The sequence below is a fragment of the Phoca vitulina genome, unplaced genomic scaffold (assembly GCF_004348235.1).
Source record: "Phoca vitulina isolate PV1807 unplaced genomic scaffold, GSC_HSeal_1.0 scaffold14, whole genome shotgun sequence".
Lineage (NCBI taxonomy): Eukaryota > Metazoa > Chordata > Mammalia > Carnivora > Phocidae > Phoca > Phoca vitulina.
Genome location: NW_022589717.1, coordinates 34,064,213 through 34,084,275, shown reverse-complemented (window position 1 = coordinate 34,084,275; position 20,063 = coordinate 34,064,213). Strand labels below are relative to the sequence as shown.

The 20,063-nt window shown below is 37.6% G+C and overlaps 1 protein-coding gene across 1 annotated transcript in view; it reads left to right on the top strand.

Annotated features, from left to right (window-relative positions):
* The window catches only part of CUNH4orf45 (chromosome unknown C4orf45 homolog), a 78,935-nt gene that overhangs the window by 46,872 nt on the left and 12,000 nt on the right, over nucleotides 1-20,063 (top strand). Inside the window, exon 3 of the mRNA XM_032412704.1 lies at nucleotides 1,331-1,389. Coding sequence (XP_032268595.1) covers nucleotides 1,331-1,389 — 59 coding nt within the window. The remainder of the gene's footprint in view (nucleotides 1-1,330; nucleotides 1,390-20,063) is intronic.

Genomic DNA, 20,063 nt, shown 5'->3' with positions numbered 1-20,063 from the left:
AAAAGTCTTTCCAGATTAAGACGATGCAATATTTGAGTTTTAAAAACGGGAACAAAGATCAAAGAAGATTGTCCAATTCCTGGAAAATTTGTCAAAATGCTGATAACAAAATTATTTATAAGTCAGTTGATAAGGTCAATTTTTCGGGAATCACAGGTCAGAAATAACTGAGAAAGTTATACCATTATCTATACAGATTACTACTTTTCAAGTTTTCTATGGCATAATGGGCCACCCTTGCATTTAAACCTTATTTTTCTTGACACTTCCTTTGTTTATGTATTTTATACATGAATACTAAAGAGTTAGAAGTGATCAAGGTTTCAACTTCATCTCTGAGAAGATGACAAGTAAATAGATCTTTTTTCCCAACACAAATAACTCTGAAGGACTTGATCAGGAAAGTCCTAAAGTAAAGCTTGAGGGAAAAGGAAGAAAAGGGGAGGATTAAAAAAAAAAAAAAGTACTAAATATTTCCTCTGATGTTGAAATTATAATACAATCTTGCTACTTTTCGAGATGTTATGAATATAGCATTCCACATCAATGTAAGTGAAAAATGCATTCCAAAACTGAAGTGAAATATTTTGATAATCCAGATCATTGTTTCCCAACCCAAGTATGGAAAATTGAGTAATGATTATAAACCAAAACCCTTTCCAATATAAATTTGACGCCTCTATTCCCATTTGCTTATTCATAAAATGTGCCATCAATTGGCTAGTTCCTGGGGTAAAGGAGCCCATATAGAAAGGTCATTTGTTCAGTGATAATAGATCATTTCAATGTACATGAGAGAGTGTGGGGATTTTTTTATATGGGAACTGGTCCTAAGCTACAAATATTTTATCCATGTTCTAAATTATGCTTTCTGAAAGGAGTTTTCAGATCTACACTTTACCACAGGCTGTCTATAACCCAGCTCTTTCCTACATTATTGCCACCACATTTGCTAATTCTGTGAGGATAAGGTGAAATAAAAAGAGCTAGACTGTTTGAGTCTGAATAGTGGTTAAGAATGCCTGCTCATTTACAGACAGAATCATAAAAACAGAAAGGAGCTTTGAGACTATGGGCTACACTCTTCCTGCTACTAATATCTCTCTTTTACAGAGCGGGGAAATAAAGCACACAGGATCATATTTATTTTACTTCTTGCATTTTTTCCCCTCAATTCAAGAATCAAAAGGCTATGTTCTTTTAATTGTATTTACCATCTCCTATTTAACTTCCCAGCCTGACTTCCTTTTGGACTAGGAATATAGACTGCTGGACATGTTGGTGCCAATTTACCCTGGATTAGGTTACATTGGTTTTCTTTCTTTTACAGTGTGGAGAACTAAATCAAGCCACTATTGATAAAATAAGCCACAGATACCAAAATCCATGGTAAGCACATTTTAAATTAATTATTTAGCTAATTAATTGATGCTTTTCCTTCCTAAACTAGTAACAGCGTTATTTTGTTTTTAACTTCTGAGTATATTACCACTTTATTTCTTTTTATTTCAGATAGGTTTTTTTTGTAAAATTATGAATTTTTATTCCTAATAAAAACATAAAATTTTCACGGCCTGTTAACTTTAATTAGGGGGAGGAAAGGGTCAAAGCCGGCAGAGAGTAAGCAACTGTGAGAATATAGCGGAGAAAAAAAGAGCCAGCATGCAGCTATTCAGAACAGCAACTGGATGAGTAAGGTAGAATTAACACATAAATAATTCTTTCTGTGAAATAGCAACAATATACTCTTTTTTTTGGTTTAAAAAAACCCTCACTTCATGCTGTTGGCCTAGAAACCGTCATTATGGGTAACCTGGGTTAATAAACGTAATCTTACTGAAGTCACACGATGACTTGAATTTGTGCTATCTTAAGGCAACCTAAATCAAACATGTCTTACCTCAAGGTATGTTAAATACGGGAAAAGAGCAAAACCTAGGCTTATCACCTATAATTCAGATTCCTAAGAGGGAAGGGATCAATCAGCATCGCTCTTACAAAACTGCAGATTCAATATGTCTTTGTTATCCTTGGATTTTTGGAGGTGAGAGTTTCTGGAGCCTATTTCACTCATTTTTATTTGTTGAAGGACACAGCTATGATCATGTGCAAAATTAATGAATTCCAGTTTCCTTCTGCTCTACCACAACATAAGCTGCCCCAAAAAGAGAAAAGCCCTCAAACCCCATGTGAAAAGCCTACTAGTTACCACAACAGAATCCCAGGACAACAAAAGATCTCACTGGGCAATTCCTGTAACTTACAAAGCATATCCTATGTTTAAAGCCATAGAGAAATAGTTCATTGCTTGCAAAGCACACGTTCTCATTAAAATATCAACTTCATTTGTTCAGATAACATTACAGGCATCTATATGCAAGTGCTCTATCAAAAATTTCTAAACCAGTGGCGCCTGGGTGGCTCAGTCGTTAAGAGTCTGCCTTCGGCTCAGGTCATGGTCCCGGGGTCCTGGGATCGAGCCCTGCGTCGGGCTCCCTGCTCAGCGGAAGCCTGCTTCTCCCTCTCCCGCTCCCCCTGCTTGTGTTCCCTCTCCCGCTGTGTCTCTCTCTCTGTCAGATAAATAAATAAAATCTTAAAAAAAAAAATTTCTAAACCAAAGAAACCCACTAAAGGTCACTGAAAATCAAAGAAACTTCCACAAACATTGGTGATATAAGTGTGAAAATTTGCTGCATTTATTTAAACATTAAACATTAGAAAGTATCTGAGAAATATTGAAGCTTTGAACACGTTCCTTGGGTGAAAGAATGTTAGCTATATTCATTTCTAGGGAATTTGATATGGATTGTGCCAGGTCAGGGCATGCAAACATTTATAAACAAAAACCTCATACATAAGGAATTTTGGATTCAACTGGGAAATTGGAGATCAGATATATATTTGTATAAATTATAAAACCAACCTGCATATGTTAAGTGCCATGTGCATAATGAAGACAATTATAATTACAAAATGAAAACTAGAAAAACTTAAAATTTTTTAAAAAGTATAATGATGACCCCCTAGATTTGCCTGTAGCGTCTGTCCCAGGTCCTATTTTTAACTAGTCAGATGCCAATAACTAGTCAGATGAATGCTGCCTCCCTCTTGAGACTTCAACCATGTCCACTGTTTAAGAGCCTTCCTGCCCCAGTCTTGGGCTGGGAGGATGCTCTTGAATAAGATGCTGACTCAGACAGGCCCAGGTGTGCCCCAGCCCCTCATGTTCTCTAAGTGGGACTAAGGGCCATCTCCTTTCTGGGCAAGGTTAGAGCTTAGCCTCCCATTCAGTTTTCATGTCCTGTCCTTCTCAGTCAATGGTGTTCACTCAATAAATCTAGTACCTCCTGTGTTTGAAGCTTAGGTCGATTCTGTGGCCACAGTGGTGAACAAGACAAGCCCAACATATGCTCTTCTTGGAATTTGTATTCTAGGGGAGGAGGTAGACATTAAACAACTATATGACTTTTAAAAAACATTATGCTGTTTCTCATGCTTTTTAATAACTTTTAAACATTACAAATATAATTCATGCTTGTGGCAACAAATCAAACAATATAGAGGTTTATTAAGAAAACGTTAATATCATACTCTATTCCATCCAGTTCATGATAAAATATTTCATTACAAAGGATATCTAATTAAAAGATTTTTCTAGGGACACTACTGGGACTGAGGGTCAGAGAAGTGTTCACCAAGGAGGTAATTATCAAGGTGACTTCAGAAAGGTGAGCATAAAATCATTCCTGGCAGAGCGAACAGTATGAGCAAGTCTCCAAGGTGGGAAAGAGTATCGCAGATTAGAACCAGTGGGACCAGACTATGAAAGTCAGTGAGAGGGAAGCAAGATGAGGATCAGATGTCATAGAACCTTGTAGCCAGGTTAGAGAATTTGGATTTTAACCTAAGAACAAAGAGAATTCATTGTTAGATTTAAAATAGAAAGCGATGTAAAAAAAAAAAAAATAGAAAGCAACAGTATCTAATTTTTCTTAAGATCACTCTGGAATGTTGGATTGCTGTGTAGAGAAAGAATTGAAAGGTGACAGTAACAGTTGTAGGAAGATCAGCGAGGAGACTATTTTATTTTTACAGGCCCATCTTGAGTTTTGAGTGTGATTTGCAAACAAGCAAAAATAAATTGTGATTATGGAGGCTGAGGGAAGGAGGAAGGACTTAGTTTTCAAGGAAACAGGCTTTAAATAAATGAAAAAAAGAAGAAGAGATGATATTTGCTGTTATTATGGGGAAAAAGAATGTATTAGGCAATCTGATGGAGCAGATTTTAACAGCATCTTAATTTTACAAGCAAAGAAATTGAATTTCAGAGGTTCAGTTACATGACCAAGGGTCACAGCACTAATATTTCAGCCAAGTTGACCAATCCTATTGATCTAGGCTGCGATCTGGGCTTGGACATTTTAAAAAGGCTCTGTGAGTGATTCTGATGTGCGGCCAGGGTTGAAAACCACTACTGAAGCTTGAAGAAAGAAGGGGACTGAGCCTTGGGATGTGCCCACACCGAGGACAAGATGAATGAGAGCCACAGAAGGAGAAAGGAGCCTTAGAGGAAGGGCCCCTGAGACAATAGAAGGCCATAAAGCCAGGGAAGAATTTTGAACAGAAGTGTTTAATACAAGGAAATGGAAATCCAAGAAAACAACAACAGACAAATATTTGGAAGTTATTAGTCATCTCAGAAAAAGCACTGGAGGAAGAGTAGGATGATTTGAGTCAATACAACTAGCACTAAAGAATTTTTGTCCAAAAAAAAAAAGAATTTTTGCCTGCTGACATAATGGAGGTGAGTCCACTCTGTTTTGGGGACCAGAAGTCCAGTAAAGGACAATTAAAGGATTTCCTCCATTCTGAGGAATATTTTATAAACTTCGACTTTCTTGAAATCAGGATATGTTTTATAATAGCTGTTTACAAACGTAGTATACAGATGTGGTGCCTCTTTTTTTTCTCCCATGTAAAGCTGTTATTAAATCAAGGCTGTTTTATCAATTTATTGCATCCTAAAGACTAGTAAAGATATACTTCAACAAACATGAAATGAAAACCTGCTTTGTGCCAGGTGCTCAGAATTAAAGAATTAATAAACAGGGTCCTTACTTTCAAGTAGGTCACAGAGAGATATAAACAGAAGATTACAATACAATAGACATTGATGGAGAATAATTGCAGTAACAGGTGTGTGGGTTACCTCCTTTTTTCTTCTGAATTAAAGAAAATATTCTTGGGGCCCCTGGGTGGCTCAGTTGGTTAAGCATCTGCCTTAATCCAATCAGGTCATCCATCAGGTCATGATCCCAGGGTCCTGGGATGGAACTCCGAGTAGAGCCCCACGTCGGGCTCCCTGCTCAGTGGGGAGTCTGCTTCTCCCTCAGCCCCTCCTCCTGCTCATACTCTCTCCTGCTCTCTCGCTCACTCACTCTTGCTCTCTCTATCTCAAATAAATAAATAAAATCTTTAAAAAAGGAAAATATTCTCTTTTTAAAAAAATCTTGTTTCTCTAGATATGCAACCCAATGATTACCTCATTTTTACATGGTCTCTGCTATTTGCAATTGGGTGTATTCCAATATATACGTACTGTATTTTCAATGTCAACAAGAAGAATAAAAAGCACAGATAGGAAACGGAAGAATAGTTTACAGTCAAATTAAAAGAGGTCATAAGAGAATGCACTGAAAACAGTGAACCAGCAGGGATTTTTGTTTTAAGAAGCAAGTAAATTTATGGAAGTAGAAAAGACCCCGAATAGCCAAAGGAATGTTGAAAAAGAAAACCAAAACTGGTGGCATCACAATTCCAGACTTCAGGCTCTAGTACAAAGCTGTAATCATCAAGACTGGCACAAAAACAGACACATAGATCAATGGAACACAATAGAGAACCCAAAAATGGACCCTCAACTCTATGGTCAACTAATCTTTGACAAAGCAGGAAAGAATGTCTAATGGAAAAAAGACAGTCTCTTCAACAAATGGTGTTGGGAAAATTGGACAGCCACATGCAAAAGAATGAAACTGAACCACTTCCTTACACCATGCACAAAAATAGACTCAAAATGGATGAAAGACCTAAATGTGAGACAGGAATCCATCAAAATCCTAGAGAACACAAGCAGCAATCTCTTTGACCTTGGCTGCAGCAACTTCTTGCTAAACACATCTCCAAAGGCAAGGGAAAAAAGGCAAAAATGAACTATTGGGACTTCCTCAAGATAAAAAGCTTTTGCACAGCAAAGGAAACAGTTGACAAAACCAAAAGAGGACAGACAGAATGGGAGAAGATATTTGCAAATGACCTATCAGATAAAGGGCTAGTATCCAAGATCTATAAAGAACTTATCAAACTCAACACCCAAAGAACAAATAATCCAATCAAGAAATGGGCAGAAGCATGGACAGACATTTCTCCAAAGAAGACATCCAAATGGCCAACAGACACATGAAAAAATGCTCAACATCATTTGGCATCATGGAAGTACAAATCAAAACCACAATGAGATACCACCTCACACCAGTTAGAATGGTTTAAATTAACAAGTCAGGAAATGAAGACATTGGCGAGGATGCAGAGAAAGGGGAACCCTCCTACACTGTTGGTAGGAATGCAAGCTGGTGCAGCCACTCTGGAAAACAGTATGGAGGTTCCTCAAAAAGTTGAAAATAGACCTACCCTACGACCCAGCAATTGCACTACTGGGTATTTACCCCAAAGATACAAATGTAGTGATCTGAAGGGGCACCTGCACCCCAATGTTTATAGCAGCAATGTCCACAATAGCCAAACTACGGAAAGAGCCAGATGTCCATCAACAGATGAATGGATAAAGAAGATGTGGTATATATATACAATGGAATACTACTTAGCCATCAAAAAAAAGAAATCTTGCCATTTGCAATGACATGGATGGAACTAGAGGGTATTATGCTAAGCAAAATAAGTCAATCGGAGAAAGACAATTATCATATGGTCTCACTGATACGTGGAATTTAAGAAACAAAACAGAGGATCACAGGGGAAGAGAGGAAAAAAATGAAACAAGACGAAACCAGAGAGGGAGACAAACCATAATCATAAGAAACAAACTGAGGGTTGCTGGAGAGGAGAGGGGTGGGGGGATGGGGTAATTGGGTGATGGGCATTAAGAAGGGCACTTGATGTAATGAGCACTGGGTATTATATAAGATATTATATTATATAATATGTAATATTATATAATATATGTTTATTATATACAGACCTGTACCCTGAAACAAATAATACATTATATGTTAATTAATTGGATTTAAATAAAATTTTAAAAAAAGAGGCAAGTAAATTCTATAGAAGCTGCACACCATCACCGAAGATTGTGGGGCATGGAAGTATTTTGTTTTCTTCTTCTTTTCCTTACATTTCACACAGTGCTTGACATGTATGGGCATTCAATACATATTTGCTGAATCAGATATAAAAGACAAATCCCACTTCTTATAATGGCACAAATTGGTATAGCTCAGGCCAGAGAAGCTGGAGGAATTCAAGCCAGGAGGACCTCCTGAGAGAGACGAAATTTAAGGCGGGTTTAAAGGAACATTTTAGGAAAATCTCTGGCTGCCTACTTGGGTGGATTTTTTTATCCATGCAAAGGAAAGACTTGCTGAGATGATGATATCAACAGAATTCTTCACAGGCAAATATCATTCCAGAAAGGAGCTGCTGACCTGCCCCTGACGTAATGTCATGACAAAGTTTCCTCTTTGTCAAAAGGGCCCATGATATTGGCCACTTATTTGCTAATTATAGATTTATCTTAGGAATAATGTCTTAAGGAACACTTCAAGTTCCTGTGGACAGTCAGTGGGGATGGAAGGCAGTTGTCAAGGAGGCTGCAAATTAAGGACAAACAAACTCGAAGCCAGCCATGAAAAGAAGGGCAGCATGAGTTTGAAAGGATCGGAAGCAATGGAACCTTCTCTAACTTTTCATGTACTTGAGTCTCACAGAGACACAGCTCTTCGCAGAGTTTTGGCTCTCCCAATCGGCTTTCTTATTGTGTGCCTTTTCAGAATGACAGGATTTGTTAGCACCATCCTCAAGAAGTACGCAGCATGGCATTGTTGAAAGAGTGCTGAATTGAAGATCAAGAACGCTGGTTTTGCTAGGAATTTAACCTTCCCAATGGAATAATAAAGGAGATCACAAAGGTTTAGCTAAAAGGAAGTCCAACAGCGTTTACAGTAATACAAAGTCAGAAACAACCTAATACCTCCCAAATAGGGGATTGCAAACAGTTATAAAGCAGTATCTATCCAGTGATTAAAAGCCTGGGCTCTGGGAGCACCCAGGAGGCTCACTCAGCTAAGCAACCAAGGCTCGAGTCCTGATTTCGGCTCAGGTCATGATCTCAGGGTCATGAGATGGAGCCTCTCCATGGGCTCTGAGCTCAGTAAGGAATCTGCTTGAGATTCTCTGCCTCTCCCTCTGCCCCACCCCCGCCACTCTCCCACACACTCTCTCTCTCAAATAAATAAATAAATAAATAAATAAAATCTTAAAAAATAAAAAAAGCCTGGGCTCTGAGGATAGATTTCCTGAGTTCAAGTCTTAGCTTCACCACCTATTAGCTGTGACATCTTGAACAATTATTTAAATTATTTATGCCTCAATTTCCAAATTTATATGATGGTAGCAGAATCCACTCCTTGGGTTGTTGTATGGATGTGTTGTTACACACATAGCACTTAAAATCACACTTGGGGGGCTGCCTGGCCAGCTCAATTGGTGGAGCATGCAACTCTTGATCTCAGGGTTGTGACTTCAAGCCTCGTGTTGGGTGTAGAGATTACTTAAAAATAAAATCTTAAGTATTAATTAAATTAAATTAAATTAAATTAAATTAAACAATATTTGGTACATGCTAAGTACTCAGAAAATAATGTGACCATGTAACTTGTCACCCAAAACAGGATACTTTTGAGAGTGAAACAGAAAGCTAATCAAATCAGTCACCTGGACAACAAACTAAAGTGAATAAATCAAGCCAATCTATTAAAAATGTTATTATTAGTTAAATAAATGAAGTACATTGAAATAATGTAGCAAATGCATTTATTAGAATTCATATTATATTTTAGCTAAAAACAATCAGTATAGAGATTTAGTATGGGATATAAATTTCATACTATGTAGTTGTATAATCTCTATACTATATAGTTTAATCTCCCAAAAGTAGAGAACAAAAAGTCCAAGAGATGGGAAAGAAAAAAAGGAAAAATATGAAAATAAGAAATCAATTAAAATTAAATTAGTTTAATATCTGACCAATAAGAGATCTAGAAAGATATCAGAGAAAACAGAAGTAAGGAAATCAATAATACAAGAAAATTTCTCAGAAGGGAATAATATGAGTTTCCAAATTGAAAGGGTCCATCAAAGCCAAAAAAACCTATCCAAAACAAAATATATCAAGTCATATATCACTGTGAAACTGCTATGGTAGGGATGAAGAGACCATCTGAAAGCCTTCAAGAGAAAAAACAGGATATATACAAATGATCTGGAATCCATAAGGTATCATACTTCTTGATAGCAATACTGAACTCTAGAAGACAATGAGGCAATGCCTTCCATGTCTGACAGAAAATTACTTTCAACCTAGAATTCTATACCCAGCCAAATAATCAAGAAGCAAGGTGGAAAAGAGACATTTTCAGGCATGTATGTACTTAAAAAAAAAAAGCACCTCAAAGCATTTTTTCCTAGGAAGCAACTAGAGAATATTACCTAGCAAGACAAAGGAGGTATACATCAAGAAAAGAAAAAAGAATACAAAGCAAGAAACATATTTCCTTTGACAAGCAAAGGGAATTCCCAAGATGGCGTTAAAGGAAAGTACCAGAAATATGGCCATTCAGGGCCTAGGGAACTATCAAATCAGATAGGAACGGGACAAATGGGGGCTTTGGAGAACACATTTATAATGTACAGATATTGGGTTAAGTTCCAAAAGAACCAAATGAGCTAAAAAGTGGTTACTTCTGGAGAAGAGAACATTGGGACAGGGAGCAAGGAGAGAAAGGAAGTATTTTTTACTATGAGCTTTTTAGGGCTATTTATATGTATTATGTACATGTATCTAAATTATTTCATTAAAATTGAAAAAAACACTAGCACTACATTATGTACAATGTACAAGCATTTTATTTTGATAAAAGTAACAATTAGAATAGTCAACTAGAATTTTAAGAGTTTGGACTCTTAAGTTGAAAAAATTTCTGTCTAAAACTAGGACTTTAAGTATGAAAGAAATATTCACTGACCTGAATAAACAGGGCTTTCTGTTTATTCAGACAGGTATAAGGTGTGCCTGTATTTGGCATTAGTGAAGGGGTGTGTAGAAAATTGCTTGTTTTATTCCATAATGAAATACTGCCAAAACCAGTTGTTAAACTAGCACAGACTTAATGACAGCCACTATTTTAAAAATATATTGGTACATAAATGTGTGCTTTTTTTTTTGGAGTTGTTTTTCTCCAAACAGCCATAAATCTTGACAGTTTTCTATTTTTAAAGCTGTCTGTGCCTGACCCATTGGAGGGATTTCCTTGAACGTTAAGTAGTAAAGTTCTGCAATTTTTGAGATCATCAGCACCTGCTTCTACGTTGGCCCTTTTGGTCCATTACCTAAAACTTTTCTTTGCACTTCCTTCCACCAAGCCTCCCCAACGCCAGCCTCATCTCCAGCTGGGTGGGGAGGGAGGAGGGCTCCTGTTGAAGCTGCAGGCGTTGTCGGGTCAACACAGAGCTCCTATGCTCGTCACTGCATCCACGCCACAAGAGTAGCTGGTAGCCGTCTATCCATTTGATAAATATCCAAGTGCCAGCCATGTGCCAGGCACAGTGCGAGGCCTGGGGATTCAGATGGGAACCAAACAGACATAATTCCTGCTGTCCTTGCATCCACCCCAACAGCAAGGGAGGACAGAAACAGCCGAAGATATGATTGACAATTTAATTGTGGGAGGTGCCATAAGGGAGAAATGCAGGATGCGTGTAAATGTTTCTTATGGAATGAATGAATATTCCTCATTAAGGTTGGAGCACTTGAGCAACAGGGTAAGATGCAACTGTTTTTTGAAAATCTACTGTTTTTGAAAGAAAAGCTAGCCAAAGGAGAGACGGTGCTGTTATTCTCAAGAAGAAACTTATTAGGCTATCACTTGATCCCCAGGTGGGGAAAAATTTAGTTCATTTTGGAATGTGGCTCTTTACCACGCATTACTCTCTGTATAATTTATGAAAGATACAGATGATCTGATGAGCACTGGGTGTTATATGCAACTAATGAATCATTGAACACTACATCAAAAACTGAAGTACTATATGTTGGCTAATTGAAGTGAATAAAAAATAATAAAATAAAATAAAATAAAATAAAATAAAATAAAATAAAATAAAGATACAGGTGCCTGAGATGCGTAAGAAAGAGGCCTTGCCAATTCCCTGCCCTATCATCTATAATTTCTCAGCATATCAGATATCAGAACTGTAGCCCGTAGTGCCTGTTCAAGAGACCAGGGTTACCGAGAGAGCAGCAGCTGGGCCTAACAAAATGCTTTACGGCAATGAAATTCAGGCATGGATTGCAAACTAATAGTAAACAGATGAGCTAAAATTTTAGGCCCAGGCAAACAGAGTTTATGTACTGAAAAGAGTACAGAAAAACAAGGATGAGGTATGTTACAAGGGCTCAGATTGTTTTATTTCACTATTACCTATTCAATTTTGTGAAGTCACAAACATGCCCTGATCATGGTAATTTTAAACATTCTTACATCACCAACATTTATATAAATGGTGTACAGAAGATAAATAGTATCACTTAGCTAATATCTATACTACCAGACAAAGCAACAGAATAATCATCACTCCAGTCCATTTAATATGCATTACTTATTATCATTTCTGCTTTTCATTTTTTTATTATCTTTTTTTTTTAAGTAGACTCCACCCCCAGCATGGAGCCCAACATGGGCCTTGAACTCACAACCCTGAGAATTAAGACCTGAGCTGAGATCAAGAGTCTGATGCTTAACCAACAGAGCCACCCAGGTGCCCCCATTACTTCTTTTACCTTTCATTTTAAGCCCACTCACAACTTCAGGTTCCTATACCTGGAAGAGCAAGACTCTGAAATTGGACAGAGTTGGGCTTAATTCCCTTACCTTATGAAATGTAGATGCTCTCTGAGCTTCAGTTTCAAGGGAAAAGAGGGAGTGATAATATCTATCTCATAGGGTTGTCTTGAGAATGAAGTCAACGGAAGTCAAGCACCCAGCATGGATCTGACACGTAAAAGATTAGCTCCCTTCCCCATTTTAAGAAAGTCTCAAAATGACCACTGAATTAGCCACTTTCTTAAGGCTTTCTATTCATTTTTGAAAACTATCACCTCAAAAGTGATGAATTGTAATTTTATTCTCTTCTATAAAATTTTCTCTAAGAGCACTCGACTGTTTTGAGATACATTATTTGCTTTCTGCTTTAAAAAAAAAATGATCATTAAAAATTTTTTTTTTACCATCTTCCTGGTAAGGAGTCAAACTATTTCAAAGAATTTGAGTTTGGAAAAACTCCAGCTGTTAGTAGTGGTGAATTTATTATCTGTGACATATCATTTCTTATCGATGTCATCATGAGGCCTGCGACTGGTGCATTTCCCCAGACATTCATTGAACACAGTGATGAGAAAGAGAGCTGCAGTGCTCAGATGGGATATTTAAAAGACTGGGAAAAACAAACAAATAAACAACAAAACAAACAAACAAAAAAATTGCACAAGAGTCCCTGTAGTGGGGATGTTTTGAAATTATTAATAATCAGAAGGAAAGCTCTAGTTCAGCATAAATTTTATTCCAAATTAAATAGTCTCCTTGATATTCAAAGAGGAAAGAACCTTTTCTGACTACTTTGGTTTATAGCTTTTACTTGGACCACTCATTTATTGAGTCAGTTAATCAATAAATATGTTTGGGGTGCTGTCCTTTCCATCAAACAGCTCATAGTGTAGTGGGGAAAAGAGACATACAGATAATTCTGAAATATGGCCAGAGCAATGCTATAGCCACACAGGGTTATTATGCAAATAACCCAGCACAGTGGTGAGGAGAGGAGTTATGGGAGGCTGTCTGGGGAGGAGTCTGAAAAGGTGAGGTTAGGTAATAGGGGATGAGTGGGGACGCAGGGAAGGAGTGTTTTAAGAAGAACAGATACCAGTAATAGAAGTTCAGAAGTGATAAATAACATCGATGGATGCATAAAAATTTCAGTGCTACTGGATCCCAAAGTGTTATGAATGGTGCAGGGACAGGTGAAGCCAGAATTGAGTCAGGAGTTAGATGAGTTCACTTTTTTTTTTTTAAGTTGTTGTTTAAATTCCAGTTAGTTAAGATGCACTGTAATTTTAGTTTCAAGAGTTCACTCTTGAGTTCTGACTTTTAGAGGATGGAGAACCCCAAAAAGGAATTTAAATTTTATCCACCTCTCCTTTTTACATAGTACCCGAAGTGATAAGGTCATGTTTAGATTTTGGATAGGGGATGGATATGAGGGGGCATTACTGGAGACAGAGAAGACCAGGCAGGAGTCTGTCTGTTAGGCCCAGGAGAACGATGGCAATCTAGAGAGATGGGAGTTAAGAGGGAGAGGAGGGAAAAAAGTCTAGAATTAAAAAGGACAAAAGTTGGCAGGACTTAGGTATCAGATGTAGGAGATGAAAGTAATAATGGAGGTAATGACAACTCCCAATTTCTAGTTTGAGTGAATGATTTGATAATGGACCAACTCAGACTGAGCATAGAAGGAGCATCTCCATTAAAGGGAAGAAGGTGATGAGATGATGAGTTCAGGTGAATTTGAAGTACCTGTGGGACATCCAGTAAGATGCAGATAGATAAATATGTGAAACTACATGAAAGAGCTGTGCTGAGGAGCTTTCTCTGTCACCATAATTATGTTGTATCTGAAAAAACATGAGTGGATGAGAATAGGGAAGACCAGAGAAATAAAGACAGAATTGTAGGGAATTCAAACTCTTGTTGTTTGAAAAAAAAGAAGAAGAGCCATGAAAGAAGACATAGAAGGGGCACCTGGGTGGCTCAGTCAGTTAAGCATCTGCCTTTGGCTCAGGTCATGATCCCAGGGTCCTGGAATTGAGCTCAGCATTGGGCACCCTGCTCAGCGGGGAGCCTGCTTCTCCCTCTCCCCCCTGCTTGTGCTCTCTGTCACTATCTGTCTCTCTCTATCTCTCAAATAAATAAATAAAATCTTAAAAAAAAAAGACATAGAAGAAAGGAGGAGAACCAGGAGAGTCAGAAGTCCAAAGTGAAATAAGATGTGAATTGAAAAATGCCCACTGAAGAAAGTAGACAGAAAGTCATCAGAAACCATAGTGAGACTAGAACAAATAGAACAATTTGGGAGAAGTGGAAGGAAGAGAGGGATGGAAGCTCTAGTAGAATGAGTTGTGGTATGAATGGGAGATGAAGTGGAGTCAACAAGTAAAAGGCATGGTTTTGAAAAATTTGGTTAAGAAAGGAAGAAAATGTAAGTAGTAACTAGAGGAGATGAGGGGCCAAGTGTAGGCTTTTTCAGGATGGGAGAAATGTTATCCTAGAGAAGTCTTCACTGCTGTGGAGCGATGTTCTGGGTAAGTGGTGATACAACTACGGGTTCAATGGCCCAGGTCAATGTGGAGACCCCAGATGAGAAAAACTCCCTCATTTCCAGAGACTGAAAGGAAGGAGATAGGGTTTCCTTGGCTATGTAGGTGGAGATGTTCTTGTAACTGTAAGTGTGGAGTAGGCATTGATGATGGTAGTTGAAGGATTATAGACCTGGTGCCCTCAGTGTTCTCAATGGACTCTTTTTTTGTGTGTAGATTTTTTATAGTGGTAAAATATACATAACATAAAACACTATTTTAATCGTTCTTACGTGTACAGTTCAGTGGTCCATGAAGTGTTATGCAAGGCTCTGTCCTCTAGAGGACCAATGAAAATAGTGGGAATGAGATGCAAGCAGGAGTCTTGAGGAAACAAGGAAGGTCTAGGGTAGCTGTTGACGATGTGCACTAAGGAGAAGTAAAAAGCTTGCTGCTCTGTAGAGTACTGGAGGCTCACCTGAGTTTGGAGACTACATGTCTATATCAGCAAGGATATCCAGTGTCCCATGGAAGAGTTATCCACCTTGACATAGGGCCCAAGAAAAACTGGAGTTGAAGCAACTGGATCCCCTTTTAGAAAAAGTAAAATTACATCTATACCTCACAGCATACAATAAGATAATTTTCAGGTGGATTAAACAATTAACTATTTTAAAAGTGAAATAATATAGAATGAAATATACAGGAACATTCATATGTTTACACAGTCTGAGGGTACAGATATCAGGCTGTAGCATTAAGCCACAGTTGAGAATTTATGAGTATGCTATTCATCACTTTATCTTTAAATGTTGCCTCATACTTATAATATGATCCTCAAGAGCATCTTGTGTTTATACTCAAGAATTCTAATTCAATTTTCAATAGCATCACCCCTATTCATTATTCCATCCAAACTATGGGCAAGTGTAATACCAAGGAAATAAGATAATTCCTGCCCTCAAAAAAATATCATATGGGGGGAAGAGACACATCAACAGATAATTATACTAGAGTATATTAGGATGCGGTGATAGAAATATTGAGTCAATCAATATTTATTGATTACTTATTTCTGCTGTGGTCCGGTGCTGTGTTTAGATACTTAACAAAGTGTAACAACGAAGTGCAATGCATTTTACAATAGGGAGTATTTTAGAAGGTAGCAGAAAAACATGTATCTGGGAAACAAAACCTCCCAGGAGGATCAGGAATGCTCCATAAAGTCCCCTGAGCTTGAAGCATGAGTAAGAGTTACCTTCTAGAACTGCTGTAGTGGGATTTGCTATCACTTTAGAGATGGAACTTCATGTATTCAGATACATTACCTTGGAGCACATTGCCACATGTTTGACAAAAACTTTTCATTTCTGGCTTCTATAGCAATGCATAAAGACAGTGGGATTTTACAGAATGCTGCAGTGTGTTTTCTGTCTAGCAGCCTAAAGGCTAACTCATTAAAATTCAAAGATGAATTACATGGTGGGTGGCAGAACAAATGTTTTCTTCACTGAGCCGAGCTAAGGCCTTCAAGACAGTTTCTCCCAGAATCTAATTCACTCTTTGCAGCTGTTCAGTAGGACATGATTCAGGCTTCACCTCCTCCTGCAAATCTACCACCCAACCCTTTTTGTTGGCGGTTACATGCGTATGGTAACAAGACTAGGAAAACAATACTTGGTTTGACTTTGGAACCATGTGCATATCTTACAGGTAAATATGTATCTTACCTTATATCTTACCTTTCATTTATAAAATAAATTAAATATAAAATTTAAAAAAAACTAGATGTGTACCCAGTTAACCTACAGAGAGGAAATATTCCAAGGGACTTTAAAGCACAGTCATTTGAGTACAAATCTCTGGTGGGGTATACTCCAAGAACAAAAAGAACTGCAAAAAGCTTGGTGGAAGTGTTAGTGGTGTTACTCTGACTCTGTTGTGGGTGTACTGTGGGATAAAGCAAATGAGCAAGAATATGATGTTCTTATTCAAGCATTCCCGGTTTGGTTGAGTACCAGGATTCCTGGAGTAGGAGAAAGGAAATACAGATGTTAAGATAAAAGAGTTGGAAAACAATCCCTGAATGTGATTGGGAGATATATGTGTACATATACATATGATTGTATGTGTTTACATATATTTTTTCATTGCTCTATCACTCTGAAGGCCTAGACATAGGAACCAACTCAGTAGCTATGAGCTCCTCTACTACTCAGATTCTACTTTTTATCTATCTATCTATCTATCTATCTATCTATCTATCTATCTATCTTTAAGTAAGCTTTATACCCAACGTGGGGCTTGAACTCACGATGCTAAGATCAAGAGTTGCATGCTCTACCGACTGAGCCAGACAGGTACCCTCAGATTCTACTCTTCAAATAACTTTTCCACCAAAAGAAATTGGGGCTTTTGGAGAAATGGTTGATTCTGGATCTGGTAAAAGAAATGGGAAACACGACTATAGTACATCATGCCATACCAGATGAAGAAGCTATCCAAAACTGCTACAGTCCTGTCGAAGGGACCTAGGAGCCAAACTTGAAGAGAATCCCATCAGCCAAAAATAGGACAACTGGAAGAAAAGGGTAATAACCACAATGGAGTAATACATATCATACATACATACACATATACATGAACATTTATGAACTCATAATGGCTACTTTAAAAACCACAACAAACTGGCCACATTGGAGGATTCCAATAAATCAACTTATTATTTTAAAAATGGGTAAATACAAGGAAAGAATCAAATATTAATCCTGCCTTTCTAATATTAACTGTACCACTGCAAACCAAACGGAAGATGAGATGACTTTTTAAAAATCATTGTAATCTAGCTAATAAAGAAAGAACAACAGAATTAGGGCATCACCTCTTTGCGAACACTATTAAATTAATGAATCTAGGGACTCATCATCAATAGCTACTGAAACCTCAAAAGGGAAATGATCAGATATTATGTACCTCTTGATGGAAGAGCATACCACCACCCAGAAAGTTATTATGGGCTGAACTGTGCACCCCCCTCAAATTTATGTGTTGAAGTCCTAGTACCTAGTCCCCTAGTCCTCTGTACTGTGTTTGTGACTGTATTTGGAGGTAAGGTCTTCAAAGAGGTAATTAAATTAAAACAAGGTCATTAGGTTAGACCCTAATTCAATATGACTGATGTTGTTATAAGAGGAGATTTGAAAACACACACACACACACACACACACACACACACACGGATAATCACATGAAGACACAGGCAGATGATGGACCATCTACAAGCCAAGGAGAGAGGCCTCGAAAGAAACCAACTCTGCTAACACTTTGATCTTGGACTTCTAACCACCAGAATAGTGAGAAAATATATTTCTATTGTTTTAGCCACCCAGGCTGCAGTATTTTGTTATGGAAACCTTAGCAAACTAATACAGCAGTCTTGCCCCAAAACCCAACCTCACTTAGATCAAGCCTCTAAATCCAACTAACAATGTATAGGAAATAAGACGGTAGCAGGAAATGTTAAATGACATCATGGAGATGTCAGAAAAATGTATTGTGGGAAGTTTTATAGGACAAGTAGCCCCAGTCTCTTCAACAAATAAATAGCGAGAAAGAGAAGGAGAGAGAAGAGGAAGCTGAGGGGAGGGAAGAAGAAGGAGGAGGGGCAAAGAGATGAAACGGAACCTATGAATGAAAAGAAACAGAACCTATGAATGAAAAGAAAGATTTATCAACCGATTGCAAGGTGTGAAGCTTATTTGGATTCTGTTTCTAACAAACTATCAAAAATATAGCGTTTATGAGGCAAATAAATTTTGAATGCTGAATATATGGTGACCTTGTTAAATTTTTTGGAGAAATAATGCATTGTGATTATACTAAAGAAAAAGAGTTTTTAAATTTTTGAGAGTCATACCTATAAGATATGATGTCTTGGTGGGGGAAGATTAGTAAGTAGGATAGAAATAAAATAAGATTGGCTATCAATTGAAAGTGTTTGAAGTTGGGTGATGGGTACCTAGGGATCTTTAAATTATTTTGTCTACTTTTGTGTATAATATTCAAATCTCCAAAGTAACTAAAAAGAATTTGTATCAACTTTATCCTTAGTTAATGGAGGTCAAGTTTCACCATCTGGATAGATAAGACTTGTCCAAAATGAAGTTGAGTCAATACTGTTACGGTCTCCCAACTAACCTTCACCTGGATTGCTGCCATGCAGCTGAAATAAATGTTGCTCTCCTTTCTTCCCCTTGTCCTTCTCTGATCCTCCCACAAATAAGTTAAGTGATGCCCAGGAAGCACCAGCATGAAGAGAAGCCTTGGACTTGGTATTTCAGAAGTCCTTAGCTGCTGAAATTGGCAGAACTTCCTGAATGTCTTATATAAAATCTCCCATATCTCTAGCAACACTAGGAATTATATTTAACATTCCTAATAGGTGACCCTCATCAATCCAATATGCTGCATTTCTGGTAAGATTCTGGACAGCTGCCTCCGAGGCCATGTGCACGAGAAATAGTCACTTCATATAAATCATTTGAAAATACGGAATGAGAGTCAATAAACACCTCTGTGTATTTCTACATTGTGGACACACTCTTGGCAACAGGAACCTTTTGGAGGACGTTTTTCCGCACAGGAAGACAACATGTTTGATTTCGATTGCATAACCCATGGAACGGGAAGCCAAGCTGGCACCCATAAGGGCAACCAGCAACGTGCTGGTGACATCACTGTGGCCAGGACAGCATTCTTCATATTCTGGAGCTCAGAGGAGACAATCTGGCGAAGTCATGAAAAAGTGTTCATTTAGGGTAATGCAAAATCTTTCTTGTTTCAATTAATTCTTAACTGCAACATAGCGGTAGAATATTTAACAAGCCTTTTGAATAAAGTGGTTGTGTTTCCTATGAAATACAACAATAAATCGAACCAAAACAATCGCAATCTGAGGTCTGAAGCATATGGTGTGTGTAATTTTACAGAACTGCACAAGGCTTTGATGCTCTCCTAGAAGAAAGTCTGAGAGTGGGCTTTTTCTACTTAAAAGAAAAATATTCTTACAGCTAGCGATCGCTTTTGGCCTTTTAAAAATAGCTGTTAAGCAATATTCTTATGTTTGAAATACGCTGGTGGAAGACTTCTCTTGTGTTTTCCAAAATACTCCTTTGAGAAGCAATTTCATTTTTATCCTTGAGACAGTATATGCTTCATACTAATGTGAATTACACACATTTTGTTTATAAATTTAAATAATCCTACCTACTTTTGCAAAACAGTCTGTGCCCATAGATACGCTGACCCATTTAATAAGTTTGGTTTTGAATTGTTAATGACATAAAACTGATCATAGGCATTT